The sequence below is a fragment of the Acomys russatus genome, chromosome 13 (genome assembly GCF_903995435.1).
Source record: "Acomys russatus chromosome 13, mAcoRus1.1, whole genome shotgun sequence".
Classification (NCBI taxonomy): Eukaryota; Metazoa; Chordata; class Mammalia; order Rodentia; family Muridae; genus Acomys; species Acomys russatus.
The window spans coordinates 59,439,001-59,458,278 of record NC_067149.1 but is presented as its reverse complement, the minus strand read 5'-3'; the positions used below and the strand labels follow the sequence as shown (position 1 = coordinate 59,458,278).

Below are 19,278 nucleotides of genomic sequence, written 5' to 3'. Positions count from 1 at the left end.
CCTCACATAATCTATACTGGTTACCATAGTAACAGGTTTTCATGTTTATTAAAAGATTCAAAGTATGCCAACAGAATGTTAATTTACTTTTCTCCCTTAAGTGGTTTCTTTCAGCAAAACAATGTAGCAAACACACACACACACACACACACACACACACACACACACACACACACACACAAATACACAATCTTCTCTTTATTGCTGGATTTACAAAGAAGGATTTATGTCAAAATGTTTCAAATCATCAAAATTTCAAAATTCTTGGCACGCTTCTAGAAAAACACAGCCAACTGTTTGTAGCAGCTTGGTTTCACCTGGGACCTTTGCCAGTGACAAGCAATAGGATTGTGGTCTTGTGGTGGGGAGGGGCTTAGTCCTTGCACCTGCTGCCGAGCATATAAAAGGAAAGTTATTGTTTAAACTTACCCTGTAAGACTCTAGGGAGACGAAGATGGCTTAGTGTGCAGAAATGCTCTTAGCGGGCCTTCTGACACGCAGGAGGACTCAAAATCCTCACTCCATACGGTCCTTCCCTGTTTCATTCTAGTCTGGACGTCAGTTCCCTGGCAATGGTTTCCTCCTACCTGTGGTGTACCAGTGACCCTGAAGTGGAGTGACTGTCTCAGGGGAATGCGTGAAAGAACAAATCATTTAGAGCTGTTTATAAATGTCTTGTGACTGTAATCTTGGCACTAGGAGAGGCTGAGGCAGGAGGTGTGCTGCAAGTTCAAGGCCAACCTGGACTATGTAGTGAGCTCTCGGCTGAGACTGGGTCTGAAAGAACAAGTCATTAAATCTGATCTGTCTGGGTAAAAAGTGATTAGACATTGGGGTCAGAGAGCATCAATAGCTATTAGGCCGTGTCATGGTGCCTGAACCTCCAAGCCAGTTACTCTGCCTATGAAATGGAAACGGTGCCTGCTTGTGGCAATGGCATGAGAGGACGTAGGTGTCCGCTACCCACTAGAACAGAAGCAAGAAACTGAAAGCCCTCTGCACATAGAAGAGGAATAATGGCTTAATGGTATAGACAAGTGTTTTAGTGAGATTGACAGTATGGACAGACAGACACAGAAAGAGGATGTCTGCTACATTTAAGGGCCCACTTCCTGTTAGGGAATGTTCTAAAGATTGACAGGAAGGGAAAGTTAATGTAACCTGAGAGGATAGCATAAAAAAAAAAATAGATAATTGGGGACTGGGGAGATGGCTTGGCGGTTAAGGACATGTACTGGTATCTGGCAAAGGGCCCGAGATTGGTTTCCAGAGCTCCTATGAGCCAGCTCATAACCACCTGTAACTCCACTTTCAGGGGCTCTGATGCTTCTGGCTTCCTTGGACACCTGGACTCATCTGTACATACCCAGGAGCCACAGTTTAAAATCCTTAACAAATGTTACCCTAATTAATATGAAGAGGATGGGAGGCTGCTCATGTCACTTTTGTGGCTGTAGCATCGTCACAATAAACAGCAGCTAGCAGCCCTGCATCCGGTAACTCTTCACAGAGCGCTTCCTTTGTGCTGAAACTCTTCTATCTGTAGGGAATGGCTAGGTGGACACCTCCGCCCACCCTCGTGGAATTTCCATTCCACTGCGACAGGCAGACAAGAAAATAAACCATACGCTAGTAGGTGGTAGGTACCATGGACCACAGCTGAGCAGGACCAGGGGCTGGCGGGTACTGTATGGGAGAGTTGTGGTGCTAAGATGGGAGATTAAGGAAAGTACCACAGAGAAGGTGACACTGAGTAAAAGGGAGCAGGAGGAGGAAAGAGCCTCCCAAAGGAATCAGCCTAAGTGAGGCTGCCTGCACCACATGTGTAACATTCACATCCCGCTGCCTGCTTTAGTCGCATCTCTCTGCTACAAATCTATCAACCACAAAATGAAGACAAGGAAAATAAATACCTCATAAGTTTGTTGTGAGGATTAAATAAGTTAAAAGACGTTGAAGGAGGCGGGTGACGGTGACTGTTGCACAATACTGTCCATGTTAATAACTTAATAAATAGATAGTATATGAAACTACAAAAACGTTTCCATTAGAAAGTCATTGTTTTGGGGGCTGAAGAGATGGCTCAGAGGTTAAGAGAACTGTCTGCTCTTCCAAAGGTCCTGAGTTCAATTCCCAGCAACCACATGGTGGCCCACAACTATCTATAATGAGATCTGGTGTCTTCTTCTGGCGTACAGGCACACATGTGGCAGAATATTGTAGAAATAAAGTTTAAAAAAAAAAAAAGAAAGAAAGAAAAAGAAAGTTGTTGTGTTAAATTGATGAATCAAGGAAAGAATGAGCTACTTCCCAAAGAAAATTCTCTGCTGCAGGGGCTGGTGAGGTAGCTCCTTGGATAAGAACGTTGGCAGCGCTTGCACACAGGAATGCTGCTCAGTCCTCAGCACATATAACTGGTGGTTCCCAGCCACCTATACGGGCACTGACACTCATGTGTGCATACTTCCACACAGACACACACACACACACACACACATCAAAATAAAACCAAATGTTGCACTGGAGACAAAGATCTCTGTGAGTTAGAGGTAACCTGTCTACATAGCAAGTTCCAGACCAGCCAGAACTACGTAATAAGACCCATCTCAAACATATAGATGATTGATAGATAGATAGATAGATAGATAGATAGATAGATAGATAGATATTTTGAGGCAGTGCCTTACTATGTTGCCCTGGCTGGCCTGGAACTTGCTAGAGAGTCTGGGCTTGAACTCGTGGGAAACCACTTGCTTCTGGCACACAAATTCACCACCACAACTTGCTTTTAAAAAAATAAACTTTTAAAAATTTCAGCCACCTAGCTCATCTCTAAGTTGTGTCTTTTTTGTTTTCTGCAGCTTCCAGCAAGAAATGCGCCCCTGCTCCTGTGGTTATTGTTTCCCTCTTCTTGGTCGGCGTTGTTACCTCTTCCAAAAACAGCGAGCAACAACGGAGTCTACTGGCTCTTTTTTAAGGAAACTATTATACCTTTTACTCGTCTTTTTGTTACCAGAATCTGAGGCCCACCCTTCCCACCAAACCACAGAAGACAAGGGAGACAGAAGTTGATGGGGAAAAAATGTTTTTTCAAAACCAGCCCTAAATAAGGCAGAAGGCTATCTCAACTCCCTACCAGGAGGGAGGGGGACTGAATTGGTTACTTTTCCTGTTTGTTGCTAGCACCAAAAAAACCAAACACAGGAGCTCAAAGTTCAGGAGGAAAGCTTCACTCGACTTCTACACTTTTGTGCTGAACATCATAGCCAAAATGGTTGGTACCAGAAGCACCAGGCATGACAGAAGCGGAAGCGGGACAGGATGGGAATCTGGCCAGACAAGGGGCAGACGCAGAGGTGTCTTCTTTGCTCTGTCCTGGCAGGAACCTCACAACAGACCACTCTCCTGCAGCTGCTTAGCCAGAATTGGAAGAGACCTTTATCACACAATTACCGAAAGCTAGGCATGTGGTCCTCTTTGCCAGGCGCATTTGGCCTTCCCTCGATGCCTTGGTCTTATCCAGTCAGGACACCCGAGGACACCACTTGCCTGTGAGTTGGCCAGAGATCCATGATGAGAGAAAGGACAATCTAATGACAGCCTGGCAGAGTCAGGGTGCGTTTTCAAAAGTAGGTTCAGAAGCAGAGCAGGATCTCTTTTGTGAGTGGTTACAAAAGCAGAGTGCATGTGCACTTGGAGTTGCTAGCAGGAGAGGAATTTGATTCTCTGAGAAAGTAATTCCATGGAGGCAGAGGGATGTGTATGTGATGAGCCTCCAGAGCCAAATTGTGCCCGAAGCATAATTCAGCTTCATTGCTATGTAGATCAATAAACAAGGTCTGTGCTAATGTAACGGTGAATTACCTTGTCTATCACAAGCGATTGAGAGGTTGTGGTGAGTACAGGCTCTCATTCCTTTTTTTTTTTTTTTTAACTGTGTGATCTTAAACGGTAACAAATCAAAAAAGCATGAGTAGGAAAGCTAAGGAATTTTCTGCAGCGATTTTTTTTTTTATCAGCATCCGAGATCAAGTGTGCTCTCCAATGGGAAGACGAGCAGAAAGCTGAGAGAGAAAGACGGAATATGTTAGTGTAAGCATTCTTATAAGTGGAGAGAGACAGAAGGCAGAAAAAGAGACTGGAGCCTGCTATCAACAGACCAGAGTGTTTGTTCCAAACCACAGAAGGACAGACACTTCTGTGGGGAAGGGGTCCCTGTGTCGGGAAAGGATGGTGGCGACTCTTCCTGGGGGTGTAGTGAGGGTATGGCTCACACCCAGGAGGGGCTGGGGCAGTTCCAAAGTCTCTCTTTGCCTGGGCTTAGGATGCAACCACGGGACAGCAGGGTGGTGCCCGGTGCTGGACTACTGCCCAGTATGCAGCCACGGAGCACCAGCAGTTCCAGCTCTGAATTCTTTCCCTCCTCTCTGTGACAGGCTGACCCAGCAAGGTCATTTGTAAGGATCCTGTCTTGAGACCAAGGCAGTTAGTAGTAAAATCTCAGCATGCCTGTAACAAACACCTATATGCGTGTTACTAAAACATTATTAAAAACTGGAATTTAAGCATGTTACTTTATAGATTACTTTATAGAAGAGTATTTGTTCTCCGCAGAGGACGTGTATGGAAGTCAAAGTGAGACTGTGGAAAATCTGATTATCAAATAACTACCAAAATATTTGAGCTCCATTATGTACCATGAGATGCAGAATATGACTTACCAAAATTCAGAACTGGAAACATTTTCCAACCTTTCTTTCAGGAACTATACAGCTTAAATTCAGGCCTGATCTCCAAAGGGCCTGCTATTGGGGTAAACGGAGTGAGGAGTTTGGGGGTAAGTCTGAATTGTATCTACATGTGTGCAGTGCTTGGACCCTTGAAGAAGACTGAGATTTAAAAAGAAAGAAAGAAAGAAAGAAAGAAACAGTGGACGTGGAAATCAACTCATGTGCCCCGGAGAGGAGTGTGGGAGGGGCTGCACTATAATCCAAGAGACAGAATGGACAGCTATGCAAGCCACCTGTGTGAGGTCCAGCCTTCAACACACTGTTCTACAAATAGGCAGCCGCAGACTCACATGACTGGTTCGGGGTTTTTACTGCTGTGACAAAACACCATGACCAGAGCAACTTGGTCAGAAAGGGGGTTGTTTGTCTTACACTTCCACAGCACTGCTCATCATTGAAGGAAGTCAGGACAGGAACTCAAGCAGGGCAGGAACCTGGAGGCAGGAGCTGATGCAGAGGCCATGGAGGGATGCTGCTTACTGGTTTGTTATGACAGTCTGCTTTCTTTTCTTTTCTTTTTCTTTTTTTTCTTTTTTTTTTTTTTTTTTTTTGGTTTTTTCAAGACAGAGTTTCTCTGTGTAGCCCTGGCTGTCCTGGACTCACTTTGTAGACCAGGCTGGCCTCAAACTCACATCAATCCGCCTGCCTCTGCCAACCCCAGTGCTGGGATTACAGATGTGTGCCACCTCACCTGGCTACAACAGTCTGTGTTCTTATAGGACCCAGGACCACCAACCCAGGGATAGCATGACTCAAATGGTCTGTGCTCTTCCCCATTAATCACTTAATTAGAAAATGCTCTACAGGCTTGCCTACAGCCCAATCTTATGAAAACATGCTTTTTCAATCGAGGTTCCCTCCTCTCAGATGAATATAGCTTGTGTCAAATTGAAATAGGTCTATCCATCACAAAGAACAAGAATTTCCACAAACAATTCCTGTCAACTTTGTACAGGGTCTTTGCAGTGAGCCCTGGAGAGGCAACAGTGACATGACACAAGAGGAAAAGCCAACTATATACCCAACATCTGGTATATAGTTACTTTGTTTGTACCATATAAATCTATTTATTGAGCTGTGTGATATGTAAAGCACCTTGGGGGTTAGAGTTTGAGAATAGGGTGGGCAACATGGTTCTGCAGATAAAGGTGCTTGCTGCATGAGCTTAACAACCCGAATGTGATCTCTGGAGCTCATGGGAAGAACCAGACGTGGCTGTGTGCATCTGTAATCCCAGTACTTCCACAGCAAGATGAGAAACAGAGATAGGAGAACTGCTTTGAAGCTCATGGGAAGCCAGCCAAACAGAAACATCAAAAAAATAAAAAATAAAAAAATAAAACAAAACAAAACAAAAAACCCTGCTCTCAACACAAGGCAGGAGGGGAAAACAACTTCCAAAGGTGACCTTCTGAGCACCATGTGCATGACCACAGTCACACATATCCAGTGGCAGTGACAAACTTATTTTAAGGGTTGAATACACTTGACTATATCTCTCATAAATTTGTAACCACTAACAAGAAATTTTAAAAGTAAAACAAGCCGCAACAGGCATATCAAAGGAAAGGAAAAGCAAGTCTTATGTTTGTGAGAGTCCAAGCAAAAGAAGGGCACGGGAAGCTTTGGATGGGGCGGGCTGTAGAATGTGCAGTGGGAGGAACGGGCAAGACGGGGTAGGAAGGACAATAGGACATTGTGTGTGGGAGAGCTTTGTGGCCAAAACAAGTACTAACCATAAATGCTTGGAACTGGGGAGAAAACTGGGGAGATGCCCTGCAGCAGTGCCTCTAGCAGAGGCAAGGGTTTGTTTGGGTGAGATGGGGCCTCATGTGTGTAGGAAAGAGCCTAGTGGTAAGAAAAAGCAAAGCAGGGATGATCGTAGAATTTACAGAGCCAGGAAAGAGTAAAGAGTAAGGTGGTTGAAGGTGAGATTTAAAGCCACACAGTGTGGGGCTGGCAAGATGGCTCAGTGGTAAAGGCACTTCCTGCTAAGCATCACGACAGGCATTTGATCCCCAGGACCTACATGGCGGAAGGAGACTTCTGAGAGCTGTTTTCTGACCTCTACATATGCACCAGACACACACACAACCCATACAAACACACGTACACACACATACACACAAATACATATGCACATAAATACACATATATACACAGAAACACACACATATATATACACACACATATACAAATACACACACACAAGCACACGCATACACACAAACACACACACAGTTGGAGATCCCCTGCATGTTTTGAATGTACTTTTTTAATAAACTGTGCCTCTTCTTGGAGAAGCCCACACATGCTCTGGGCTGTGTTTTACTCTCCTTCTGAGACCCTCTCTTTGTTTCACCCCTCAATCCTTACTAAGCCCCAACTCTGTGACACACTTGCTACTCCTAGAATCATTTACTGCACTGAAGGCACAGATCCTGGTTTAGCCTGTGGTAAGGCCCCTAAAATACTCTTAGAGGAACTCTTCGGTCAGCTGTGAGTGAGTGAACGGACCTCTGTGTGCTCTGTCCACCCGGCAACAGGATCTACTATTTAACTACTACTACCCCGTTATCTTACGGCCTCAGAGACCATAGATGAGAACAAAGTGAGTGTTCTGATCTTATTCACATAAGCAAGAAAATTACATTCCTGCTATGTGTTGTTTAGTCCTATGCAAATCATATCAGGAATATTTAGTGGATTGTGACCATCAAAATGCTGGACATTGTAGACACTGTATTGAGAAAGGAGAATGGGACTGAGAGAGGGGCCAGAAAACCCGACACAGAGGCTGTGAGATTGCCTTACGACCCAAACATTTGACATAAGGGAAGACTTTGGCTAACGTGGACCCATTATAGATGGGACAGGGTGGGCAGTGGGCAGAAAATCCCATGACAAAGCTGGCACTATGCAAGTGACCTATCAAGGGTCACAACTCTCCCAGCATGACACCAGGTAGCATCTAACCTTCCCTCCCAGCTCTGGCCTACTTCCTCTCCTAAAAGCACACCCTTTCTTAATAAACTATGCCTTTGCTACAGTACAGACTTTTCTGTCCAATTTTTGCTGTTGTTGTTGCTGTTCCGGAATTCAGGAACCCGGAAATCTCAGCAAGGTGACCCCCAGACACCAGTATCAGCTTATATCAGTGTGAATGACAGTACATGGGTTCTATGTTCCCCAGGCATGAACAGTCATACCTTCTAGATTATCATATGATAATGAATAAATTACCATATAGTAATGCCAATACTTAACCAGGACTCCACACAGTTGCAACTGGAGATAGACTTGTGAAAAGGAGATGTCAGTTGCTTTAATGATGCTTTAAGAGCAACAACATATTTAGAACTATCCCCACAGTATGTACGATACTGCCTGGACCCATACAAGACAGTCTACTCAGTCATTGTGATTTCAAGCAGGCTTTCTTTGGTTATTGTTTTTATTTTAACAAAGCCAGAACTACAGGTAACGGGTTTGCCAAGCAATGACTTAATGTACTGGATCTATGGCGTCAACAGGATGTACTAAGTACCACAAAAACTAGAGAATTCAAGTTGATTTTCAGAAAGGGACACATTGTGCATCGTGCCTCTACTTGCCTTTGCCTTCCCTAAATGTGGAGATGTCCCCCTCCATGGTCTTCATGGCTTTCTGGAGGACCTGTAAGATCGGCCCCATGGTTGTGACACACTGTTCCAGCTCATCTGCAGCTGCTCCAACCGACTTGTGGCCTTTCTCCGTTCTGAAAGCATCTTGCAGTTGTCTCAAGGCATCCTCTGCAATGGCTTTGGGACGTTCTGGGCTTGTGTTTTTCTTGGATGTGGTGGCCTCCGATTGCTCTTTGGTGTCCTCTCGATAGAAGTCACTTAATCGAAGACCCATGATGGGGAACTGCATCAGGAGTGAAAGGGAAGACTCCAGGCTCCCAAGAATGTGACCACTGCTCAGCACAGAGGCCACAGCTGGTGTCTGGATGTTTTTGAACACTTCTTTAGCTGTGTGGTATGGACCCATGCTGGCACACTTCTCCACAGCTGAGGTCACAGCAGTCACCACCTGGGAACACAAAGGCTCCTTTTGAATTTCTTTGTGCTTTTCATCCACCATTGATTGCATCTCTTTAAAAGTTCTGATCATTTGCTCAAAGAAATCTTTAAGGCAACTCTCTTCTCTCAGCTCCATGGGGAGGATCTGCGTCTTCATGGTGAGGTTAAACATGTCAGCGAACCGGTTTATGAGGGAAACCAGATCTTGTATGTGGAAGAATAATCTTTTGGCAGCTTGAATCAGTCTCTCTTTATCCTTTTCTGACTCAGAAGACATTTCTCCAACAAAGAAATGTCAGCCCTGTTAAGCAAAGCAGAATCCAAATGAAAACTAACATTGAATCGGCCACCATGAAGAGATGCTATAAGCGGGAAAGCTGTCCAAAGTTGAAGCAGACACGATTTGAGGCCTCAGTAGAAATAGTGACAGGAATAACTAGGAGGGTGGAATAGAAAGGCCTTACTAAGGTTACATCAATACATGTTAGGTAGCTAGCTGGGCATTAGCTAGCTCGGAGGCCAATGAAGATGAACTGACCCCCTCATAATCAGCTTTGGACCCCAGCTGTAGTCTCCCTCGTATACACTAATTTTAAGAAAGAAAAAAATATCACAATTGCCCTTAGACTAAGGAATTCCACAGAAGAGGAAGGAAACATCATGATTATACCTTAAGATTCCAAATACTGTATGAAAGAAGGGTAGAGTAGCAGGGCTTCGTTGGCACCAAGAGAAGGCTATTTCAAGCTGGGCGTAATGGTGCATGTCTTTAATCCCAGGAGAGGCAGGGGGATCTCTGAATTTGAGGCCAGCCTGATCTACCAGCCAGCCTAGTGAGTTCCAGGAGAACCAGGCCTATGTAAAGAGACTATGACTCACACAAAGAATCATGGGGAGGGGGTGATTTTTTTCCAGGTATGGTAGTTTATACATCTTTTTTTTTTTTTAAACTTTTCTTGGATTATTAAGATCTGCTTTGTTATGTGACTTTGGGGCAAAAGAATGGCCTCTGGCACTGGGCCACAGTGACATTCTAGACTGTACATAAGAGTGTAACTTATAAAGATGCACTGTCCTTTCCTAAAAAGTTAATCTAATCGGGCTTATCAGTCACTTAGATAGGACCTCTCAAAGTTGCAACCTCAAGAAATAACATATGTTGAAAGTCCTGCCACAGCGATGTCTGGGTACTGGGGAGATGGCTCAGGGAGTAAAACCATTTGCCACACATGAGACTGGTAACTTCAGTTTGATCCCCCAGAACCCCGGGGAAGAAGAAGAGACAGACTCCAGGAAGCTGTCTTCTGACACACACACGAGCAAATGCATGCCCCACACTAATAATAATAATAAAAAAAATGTTTTATAAATAGAAAAATAAGAATAATATTTGGTATTTATTGATAAGATATTCTAAAGACAAAAATCTGTGAGGTGCTTTACAGACCTTTATTGTCAAATGGGAGTTGCAGCTCAGAATATGTTCCTTTTCTTTCCCTGCTTTCTCTTCTCCTGTTTTGTATACTGACTCAAACCCTAACCCTGTTTACCTTGACAGACACTGTAGGTATATTCTCTCTCATTCTCTCTCCTCCCTCTCTTTCCCCCTCCCTCCTCACTTCTTTCCACCCCTCCCTCCCTCTCTTCCCTCCCTCCCCATACAGATGCTCATAAACTTATTTCTAACTCAAATTCAGGATTCTCTCTCTTTTTCTCCTATCCATCATCTCCTTTAGCTTGGTTCTTTCCTGTTGATGTGGTGCAATTTAAGGGAGAAAACACTTCTTAGTTCACAGTTCAGCATGGAGATATTACAGAAGCAGGAGTGCATGCATGCTTGGAGTCAGCTCCCTCTTCTCCACTGTTACAGTCCAAGGTGTCCTCCCTAGGGAATGGTGCCGCCCACAGTGGGTACTTCCTCCCACCGCAACTAATACACCCCCAGATATGTCCAGGGGCCTATCTCACAGGTGATTTTAGATTCTGCCAGGCTGACAATAAAAAACATTGCATCCCCTTCCTGTCAAGATTTACAACTTACCTGCCCCGCCTCTCCATTTTTTTTTTTTTTTAATTTCAATTTCCTTCTGGGTTCATTATTTAATTTTTTTTTTTTTTTAATCTCTGAGGCTAAGAAGCCACAAAAGGGTCCCACCATGCTCCTTGGTAACATACATAATCAAATATTGTGTGCTGTTCCAGATACATTCTCTTGGAGATGGCAGGCAGGACCCTTCCGGAGCCCTAACAAGTAGAGAAACTAACAGTTTAAGCCACCCCTCTCCTCTTCGCTCCTCTCTACCTTATGGTGCTTGGTGGCTGGGGCTCAATAGTGTGCCTTAGAGCCCCCCTCCCCTGCACCCTAGGACAGCAGGGCTGTGCTCGTGCCAGGACAAAGCTGGTCATGCACCAGTGTGCGCCACACAAGTCCTACGATTAGCTGGGAGATAGCCCCCGGATCAGCCCTGTGCTTTAGGGTGGAGGTGGCTGCCTTTAAAGTGAGCTGATCTACATGGGCCAACCCCATGACAAGCCTAGGAGAGGCATGAATTTGTGCTCTTGCAGGGAACTTATGCCTCTGTGATAATCAGGCTCCCACGCATATGTGGAGCTGCCTAACCACCACCCGCTGAGGGCAACCATATAGGTGACCTAGATGACGGCACTCACATGGGCATTGGCCATGGTGGTGCTAAGAAAGATGATGATGCCTCCGTGGCTGCCTCAGATCTACACTTCTTCCAGCCACTGACTCCTCCAAGATCACTGTACTCCGTTCTTCCCTGCCCCGATACCGGCTTCCCCATCCCACCTCTCTTTCCTCCCTCATTTCCTCCCCTCTTCTCTCGCCTTCCTGGGGTCCCACTGGGACAGTGGAAGCAGCAGACCCAGATGTCACAGGCTTGGACACAGGAACAGCCATAGCAGTGATGGCAGCTATTTCCTGTGCTGTCTTCACTGCCAAGCCAGTCTCTCCAAAGACCAAATTTTGTCCTGGGGTTGCAGGAATGGACACCCTGAGAAAGCTGATTCTGTCACTCCCAGGGTCCCCACACCCGAATGCTTATCTCTCCTGTCTCTTCTGTGAATGGGGGTTTGACATATGGGGCCCAGATGACAAAAAGCAAGATGTAACAGAAGGGGTGCGCTGGGGACAGGATTCGAACTGAGTACTGTCCAGGGTCTAGATGCCTGAGACTTGGCTAGGGAAGAAGGAAAATCTGCCTGGTGGGGGGGGGGGGGGGGGTAGGGGTGTCACTCCCTCTCAGGTCTCCCGGTCACACTAGCTCAATGCTTTGCTTACCTCTGCATCCTCACACCCTAGTGCTCTCAAAGCCTCCCAGAGACATGCAGTCCTCTACTGATGTGGTGCCTTGAGTGATGAGACTTTTCCTTAGGCTTGAGGTCCAAAGGAGTACGGAGACTAATGCCCTCCTTCAGTTTTATCTTACAAACACAACAGCAACAGACATGCTGGGCTAGGGAGACCGCACTGCATGCTCCTCCAGATGACCGGGGTTCCGTTGCAAGCACCTCCGGGAGCCGTTCACAACTGCCGGAAAGTCCCTGGCAGGGCATCCAGTGACCTCTTCTGACCCCTGCAGGCTCCTGTACATGCTGTCCTCACAAACACTCCGGTTTACACAGACACATACACATACACACATAAAATAAAATGTCAAAAATGTATTTTTTTAAGATAGGCATGCTCACGTGGAAGAGGAAATTTTAAGGGTCTCATCCATCAGCAGACAGCTAAGGGATGCAGGGAGCTGAGAGGGGGAATGATAGTCCTCCCTAGTGATGAGCAGCCCATATGATTATCCAATATCAACTGGTCAGCCCAGAAACCATATACACACAGTAAATGGAGTGGGCAGGTTACACTTATATATTTAGGTGTGTGTGTGTGTGTGTGTGTGTGTGAGAGAGAGAGAGAGAGAGAGAGAGAGAGAGAGAGAGAGAGAGAGAGAGACGCATGATTTGAAAAAGGAGCAAGGGGGGAGTGTAGGGGAAGGAATGGAGACAAGAAGGGGTATCTGAGTCCTCGGGACCAGTGCACCCCTGTTAGATAACAAGTGACAAAAAGCAGAACTTCTAGCTGGGGGAGGGGGGTCTGCATACATTTCTGGCTGTATCTAGTTTTGTATCTCCCAGGAACCTGAACAAAGCCACCAGCAATACACAAAGGTCCGAATGCAGCAGAAGCTGGAGAAAGTGTGTGGAAGGGTTGATAGGACAGCCTCTCAGAGCCACTGCCAGAGCCATCACGGAGCTGGATTTTACAGCATTTTAATAAAAGAAAAACACATTAAATAACGAAAAGTGCAAAAACACGTTTTACCAGGTTTATTTTTCTCAACTGCTCACGCTACACTGCTTATGACATCAGCAGAATGCGTTATGGGAAAATGGAGTACTCTAAAAGCTAAGCCAGGCAGAAGTGGCTATAAACCAGACAGGCAGAGGGACCCAGGGGAGACCAGCAAAGCCTGTAGGTCATCACATTCCACCAGAAGTTTCTAGATGAACCCACATGAAAGGGAGCGCTTCAACAGTACTCCTAAACAACCGAGGGGACACACACTTGGGATTCCAACAAGGTAAGAAACGTGGAAACTCCTATGAGCGTTACGATACTCTGAATGGCAAGACTTGAGGGCTATGGAGTCATGCCCGTTGTGAGCACCCATAGAGAGTGTCAGCTTTATTTTGAGGGGATTTCGGGGCATCCTTTGGGGACTCCCTTCTTGAAGACACTGGGGATGGAAAGATTTTATCGGATGATGTAGCCTAAGTCACTGAGGGAGAGAAGCAACAGAGGCATTATCTTAGGAAGCTGGTGATGCAGGCGTGAAAGGGTGTTGCTTGTATGGATGGTGATAAGTACTTTCTATGTCGTGGACATCGTAAGGGACTCAGAACCGGGCCGTGAAAGAATGGAGGTGGCCTCTTACTTTAGCATCACAGCACTTGCTGGTACTCCATCAAGTCTATGATACTCAAATACACTATGCGCCTCTGAAGAGCCTCTGAGGGGGAAGAGCACTGTTTTTGTCAGAACTGTCTCAAATGCACAAGGGAAATATTTCATCAAGTGCTAACAGATACCCTTTACAGTCTTCTGCTCAGAATTATTAGTGCCATCTGCTCACGATCTTTCTCAGAGGAATCTGTAGCAGAAAAATGTCTCATCGCATCACGATTAACTTAAAAACGGACCTCTCCGGCTTTGATTTGAATTAAGTGAGGCTCAGGACTGGACAGCAGCTGCTCGTTTCTCCTGCAAGGCTTCTGTCCTTATTTTCATACTGTGTCCACTCACAAGTGGACAGTGAGGAGCAGAGACAGCAGTGCATACACTGAGAACAGCAGTGACAACATTGGCACCTTGGCCCTGCCTCGTGTGTGTGTGTGTGTGTGTGTGTGTGTATGCATGTGTGTGTAATGTAACATGTACTGACTATGGAAAAAGCCTACATCCACACAGCAATGAAAGCACAGCATAGCAAGCTTGTGTGTGCTTTCTTTCCTTCAACCCAGCTTTAGAAAGGACTGGAACAAGGCTCGCCTTATTATTGCACTATTTCTTCCAGCTTAGTGAGAAATAAATCCCAGGGGCTTTTTCTTTCATCTTAAATGCCTTCAGTATGTAGTCCTAAAAGAATAACTCTTTCTGAACTGTATCTATGTTCCCCAAGTCAACACTACATCTTGGAAAGAGGCCAGTATCTAGCATAAAATTTACAGAAAAGTCTTTGAAATGCAATTTGAATGTGTCAAGGACAATAAAAATGTACAGCAAGGTGGCTCAGTGAGTAAGTGAAAGTGTGTGCTGCCAAGCCTGACACCCTCACTTCGCTCTCCAGACATCACAAGGTAGAAGGAAAGAAGTGACCCCCACAGGTGTGATTTTACTGCCACGTGAAGACAATTACTATAATGTTGTTTCTCTATTTGCTCCAAAGAAATAATACAGATGTTGAATGGAAAAATAAGTGATGCATATAAACATCACAACAGTGACATAATTTGATATTTATTGATTGTGATGAAGATTTGGAATAGTCCATGTAACTAATAAAGCGCTTATAAAATTAGAAATATAGGGACGTAAATTAACTAAAATAAGAATGTCATTATTACTACAATTTACTGTTATTACAATGTTGTAAAGATTCTTATGTACACAGATAAATTTTAGAAATAACAACCCAAAAAAAAAACCCCTAAGATAATAGGATTGCAGATGTCTTTCTTCCTCTGTTTAAAAGTTTATACATTAGTGTAACAGTGTTGTATTTCAGATGTTTTATCAGTTACTGTTTTTAATTTCTTAATGTTATAATTCGAGCATCTCCCAGAACACTAATCATGTGTCACTTTCTAGGTGAAGTTTCCTGTGGTCCCCTCAATCCTAGTTTCTCTCTTTAAGTTCCTGTAGCTCTTGGCAGACAGTGCTCTGGTTGTCCGTAAACCCCCTAAAAGTTTTATTTGAAGAGGTGACCAGCAAAAGAGGCAGAGCAGCACTTAAACAGCCAAAGTGAAGCTCATTACTTGTCATGCTAGCTTTAAATTTTAGTTCAAATAGTCATTTTAAAGTATGATAAACATGACCTGCTTTGGTAGCACACGCCTTTAATCCTAGCACTTGGGAGGCAGAGGCAAGAGGATTTCTATTCAAGGCCAGCCTGGCTTACATCAAGAATTCCATGCCAGCCAGGGCTATTTAAAAAAAAAAAAAAAAAAAAAAAAATCCTTACAATCAGTACTTTCTCTTATAATGTGGTTCCCTTCCAGAAAAACTAAATCACCTGCATAGTAGCATGAAATTAGCGGTAACTTTCAAAAGTAACCATCCTTTCCTTTCTTTTATATTTCTTCCCACCTTTCTTTTTTCTTTCTTTTTCGTGAGACAGAGTCTCAGGTAGCCCAGGTTGGCCTTGAACTCGGTGTGTAGTTGAAGCTGGCCTTGCACTTCTGATCCTCCTGCCTCTACCTCTCAAATTCTAGGACTGTAGCTAGCTGTCTAAGACTACTCTTGGACTCAAAATCCTGTTTTCGAGCAAATACTCATGTCAAACAAAAGTTTACCCCCTAGAGCCCTGAGGTAGACCAAGCAGGAAAAGCCGGATTGTTTCAATAGAGGCTAGGGTGAGGTGGGTAACCCTGGAGCCAAGAGCTCCCCCTGCTGGCTAGCAACCCCTCAGCAGGCTGCTGCAGGGATCTTCAGAACCTTGCTTACTGAGGTGACAGCACAGATGCTGGGAAGTGAACAGGAACTCACCAAACAGAACTTTTTCACTGACAGGAAGCACTGGCTAAGTGATTTCAAATTTTATGAAAGCCCGAGTCTGCCATTCATAGGAGTAGTTAATCACAGCTGTGTTCAACTCGCCTCAGAGGCCCCTGGCAATGCCACACTCTTTAACAGTCTCCAGGCAGGTGACTATCAAAAACGTAATAAAGTAGGACTAAGTATAAGCCCAGAACACATCCTGGGCATAGTGTTGTGTCGTTGGCAGGATCCGTGATCTTAAAAGAGCTGACTAACTGTGGGGCTCCTCTTGCACAGAGTGGGGTGACCAGATTGAGATTCCTTGAGCAAACCACTGAAAGCCAGAACGGAAGCCCCACACCTTACCAACTCTAGGTTCTCCACGCACCATTGAGCTTGTTATTAACATCAAGTACATAATTAAAGGTATCAATTCAAACGGCTACATGTTGTTAACCTTGTGGGCGACCAGTGTCTCCACCTGGTGGCAGTATCAATACATAGTAACAAGAAGTGAATTGTTTAAAAGATTAATTTGCACAAGTCAAACACCAATCTTCTATAACCACGTATTTTAAAAAATTTGACATGGTGATTATAAATGTCTTAGCCTCCTAACTGATCAGAAATGTCAAGGAATTTGGGCATCACCAACTGTTTTCTCTTTGTGTGTCACATAGTCAAAGAAAAACACTCCTGTAAATTGTGCCAAACACAAACTATAAACAACAAAAGTAGGTCAGAGGTGTTAACTGGCTGTAGTTTCAATGCTAGGGTAAACAACATCACAGTCTTTTAAAAGTATCTGGATACACTGAGCACAAGATAATTGGTTCTTTAAACAGAAAAAGTGAATGTCATCCCCCTCACCGCCCCCCCCCACCAGTCTTTTTGTTTTGTTTTGTTGTTTCTCTGTGGTCCTAGCTGTCCTGGAACTTGCTTTGTAGATCTAGCTGGCCTCAAACTCACAAAGGTCCGCCTGCCTTTGCCTCCCAAGTGCTATAAAACTAAAGGCTTGCACCATCACCACCAGCCCCCATCACCTTCTTGCTGATACCCACTCTAGCCTGTCTTAGTAATGCCTGCTGACAGAGTATGGTGGCTGCTCCCAGCACTCAGGAGGCTGAGGCAGGAGAATCACTGTGAGTTTGGGGCTGTACTGGACTACGTAGTGAGTTCATGTGATCCTGGGCTACAGTGAGACCCTCTTTCAAACTAAAAAAAAAAAACAAACAAACAAACAAACAAACCAAAAAACAGTGGCCACATACAATATAGAGTATACGCAGTTATTTAATGTGTACACTTCACAATAAGAGTAACAGACATGATCATAACTGCCCTGTACTTGTATGGTGTCCACCTTCTCCTTAAATGGAATTTCCGTCTGCAGTCTTGAATGCATACTCTTATTCTGAGAAATTTTTGGTTTTTTTGAGACAGGGTCTCACTATGGTTGCCTTGGCTAGCATGGATTTGCCATGTAGTGCAGGCTGCCCTTGAGCTCAAAGAGATTTGCCTGCCTCTGCCTCCAGAATGCTGGGATCACAGGCATAGACCACCATGCCTGGCTCAGCTAGCATCCGTGAGACAGATGCATGTCCAGCATCATGAGGAATAGTTTTAAAGATTCTAGTATTACATGGATGTTGTTTTAGGAGAGCCCCTAGGTTTTAAAAAAACAATTCATCCATAGAGGTATAAAATGACATTAAAAAGTTTATTTCCTTTTTAAAATTATTTACTGAAGAGGGGTGAGGTGGGTGTGGGGGAGTGTTCAAGTTTGGGTGTGTAGAGCTCAGAGATCACCTTGCAAGAGTCCCAGGGACCAAACTCAGGTTTTCAGGTTTGTAACACAAGCACTGTTACCAACCAAGCCTCCTGCCAGCCCTGGTGTGAATATTCTAAATTCTCAGATTCATAAGCACTAACTGAATATCAGTGTGGCTGCAAACCCAGAGATCTTTATACTGTTGATTTAACTCCAGATACTTGAGAAATAAATCTGATAGACACAGATTTAGTGTGGTGAGTAGGGATTGAGGAGATAAGGAATGTTGTCAAGGGCTAACCTCTGAAGGGCTGAGGAGTCGGCTCAGTCTGTAGATGTCTGTCCAGCCTCCGAGATGCAGATGCCTGTCTGGCTCCCGTGATGCGGATGCCTGTCTGGCATCCGTGAAGCTCTGGGTTTGATACCCAGCACTGCAAAACCCAGGCAGAGGGTGCAGGCCTGTAATCCCAGCTCACGGGCGGTAGAGGCTGGAGGATCAGAAACTCATCCATACCATGAGCTACATGAAAGCCTGACTCAAACCAGCAAATAAATCAAACCTGCTGAGTAGCTATGGCTCCTTTGATGGCTGCCTAACTAGAGGTGTACGGGTACTCTGTAATGATTTCTGTTTAATTTTGCAGAGACTATAGCTCAAGTATGGCTCAGAGTGACTTCCTTTACCCAGAAAACCCAAGGCGGCGGCAGGAAGTGAACCGCCTTCACCAGCAGCTCCTAGACTGCTTGTCTGACAGCTTCCAGGTCACCAACAAGCTGACAGGGGTTCTAAATACCCACTTGGGGTGTAGGCTGGCCTTCATCGAAATGGAGAGAGATGGAACCATCAAAGAAAACTGTGACATCATTATCCAAGCAGTGGTAAAAATCCAAAAGGAACTGCAAAAGGTTGACGAGGCACTGAAGGACAAACTCGAGCCCACCCTTTATAAGAAACTTCAGGATATTAAGGAACGGGAGACAGAGAAGATCGCAATTGTCCAAAAGGTCATATCTGTCATTCTGGGAGAGGCCACATCTGCAGCCAGCGCAGTGGCTGTTAAACTCGTGGGCTCAAATGTCACAACCGGCATAATTAACAAGCTGGTCACAGCACTAGCTCACATTGGGACATCTCTCCTTGGTAGCATTGGTGTTGCCGTGCTCAGCCTCGGCATAGATGTGATCATCCGCGCCATCTTGGGAGCCGTGGAGAGAACGCAGCTTCAGGCAGCCATCAAAAGTTATGAGAAGCATCTGGTGGAGTTCAAGGCTGCCTCTGAAAAGTACCATCATGCCATCACCGAGGTCACCAGTGCCGTGAAGCAACAGTTAAGATGAACGGTCGTGTGTCTACCACTGGGACCACTCTGTGCTTCC

General features: G+C 44.9%; 3 protein-coding genes across 4 annotated transcripts in view; 2 read left to right on the top strand and 1 right to left on the bottom strand.

The window, feature by feature from the left end:
- The window catches only part of Art4 (ADP-ribosyltransferase 4 (inactive) (Dombrock blood group)), a 12,805-nt gene extending 9,580 nt beyond the window's left edge, over positions 1 to 3,225 (top strand). Inside the window, exon 3 of the mRNA XM_051155497.1 lies at positions 2,862 to 3,225. Coding sequence (XP_051011454.1) covers positions 2,862 to 2,977 — 116 coding nt within the window. The 3' untranslated portion in view covers positions 2,978 to 3,225. The remainder of the gene's footprint in view (positions 1 to 2,861) is intronic.
- The window catches only part of Smco3 (single-pass membrane protein with coiled-coil domains 3), a 25,362-nt gene extending 6,084 nt beyond the window's left edge, over positions 1 to 19,278 (top strand). Inside the window, exons 1-2 of one of the 2 annotated variants that reach the window (XM_051155498.1) lie at positions 13,291 to 13,455; positions 18,546 to 19,278. In XM_051155498.1, coding sequence (XP_051011455.1) covers positions 13,379 to 13,455; positions 18,546 to 19,239 — 771 coding nt within the window. In that variant the 5' untranslated portion in view covers positions 13,291 to 13,378 and the 3' untranslated portion in view covers positions 19,240 to 19,278. Of the gene's footprint in view, positions 1 to 13,290; positions 13,456 to 18,545 lie in introns of those variants that run through there. The other variant, XM_051155499.1, reaches the window with a different exon arrangement.
- C13H12orf60 (chromosome 13 C12orf60 homolog) lies at positions 8,397 to 9,148 on the bottom strand. The gene has a single exon (XM_051155500.1). It carries the CDS (start codon positions 9,126 to 9,128, stop codon positions 8,397 to 8,399), a length of 732 nt encoding a protein of 243 aa, XP_051011457.1. The 5' UTR covers positions 9,129 to 9,148.

What these genes read in the sequence shown, in the direction of transcription:
- C13H12orf60 (XM_051155500.1), bottom strand. Translation starts at nt 9,128, where the DNA reads ATGTCTTCTGAGTCAGAAAAGGATAAAGAGAGACTGATTCAAGCTGCC.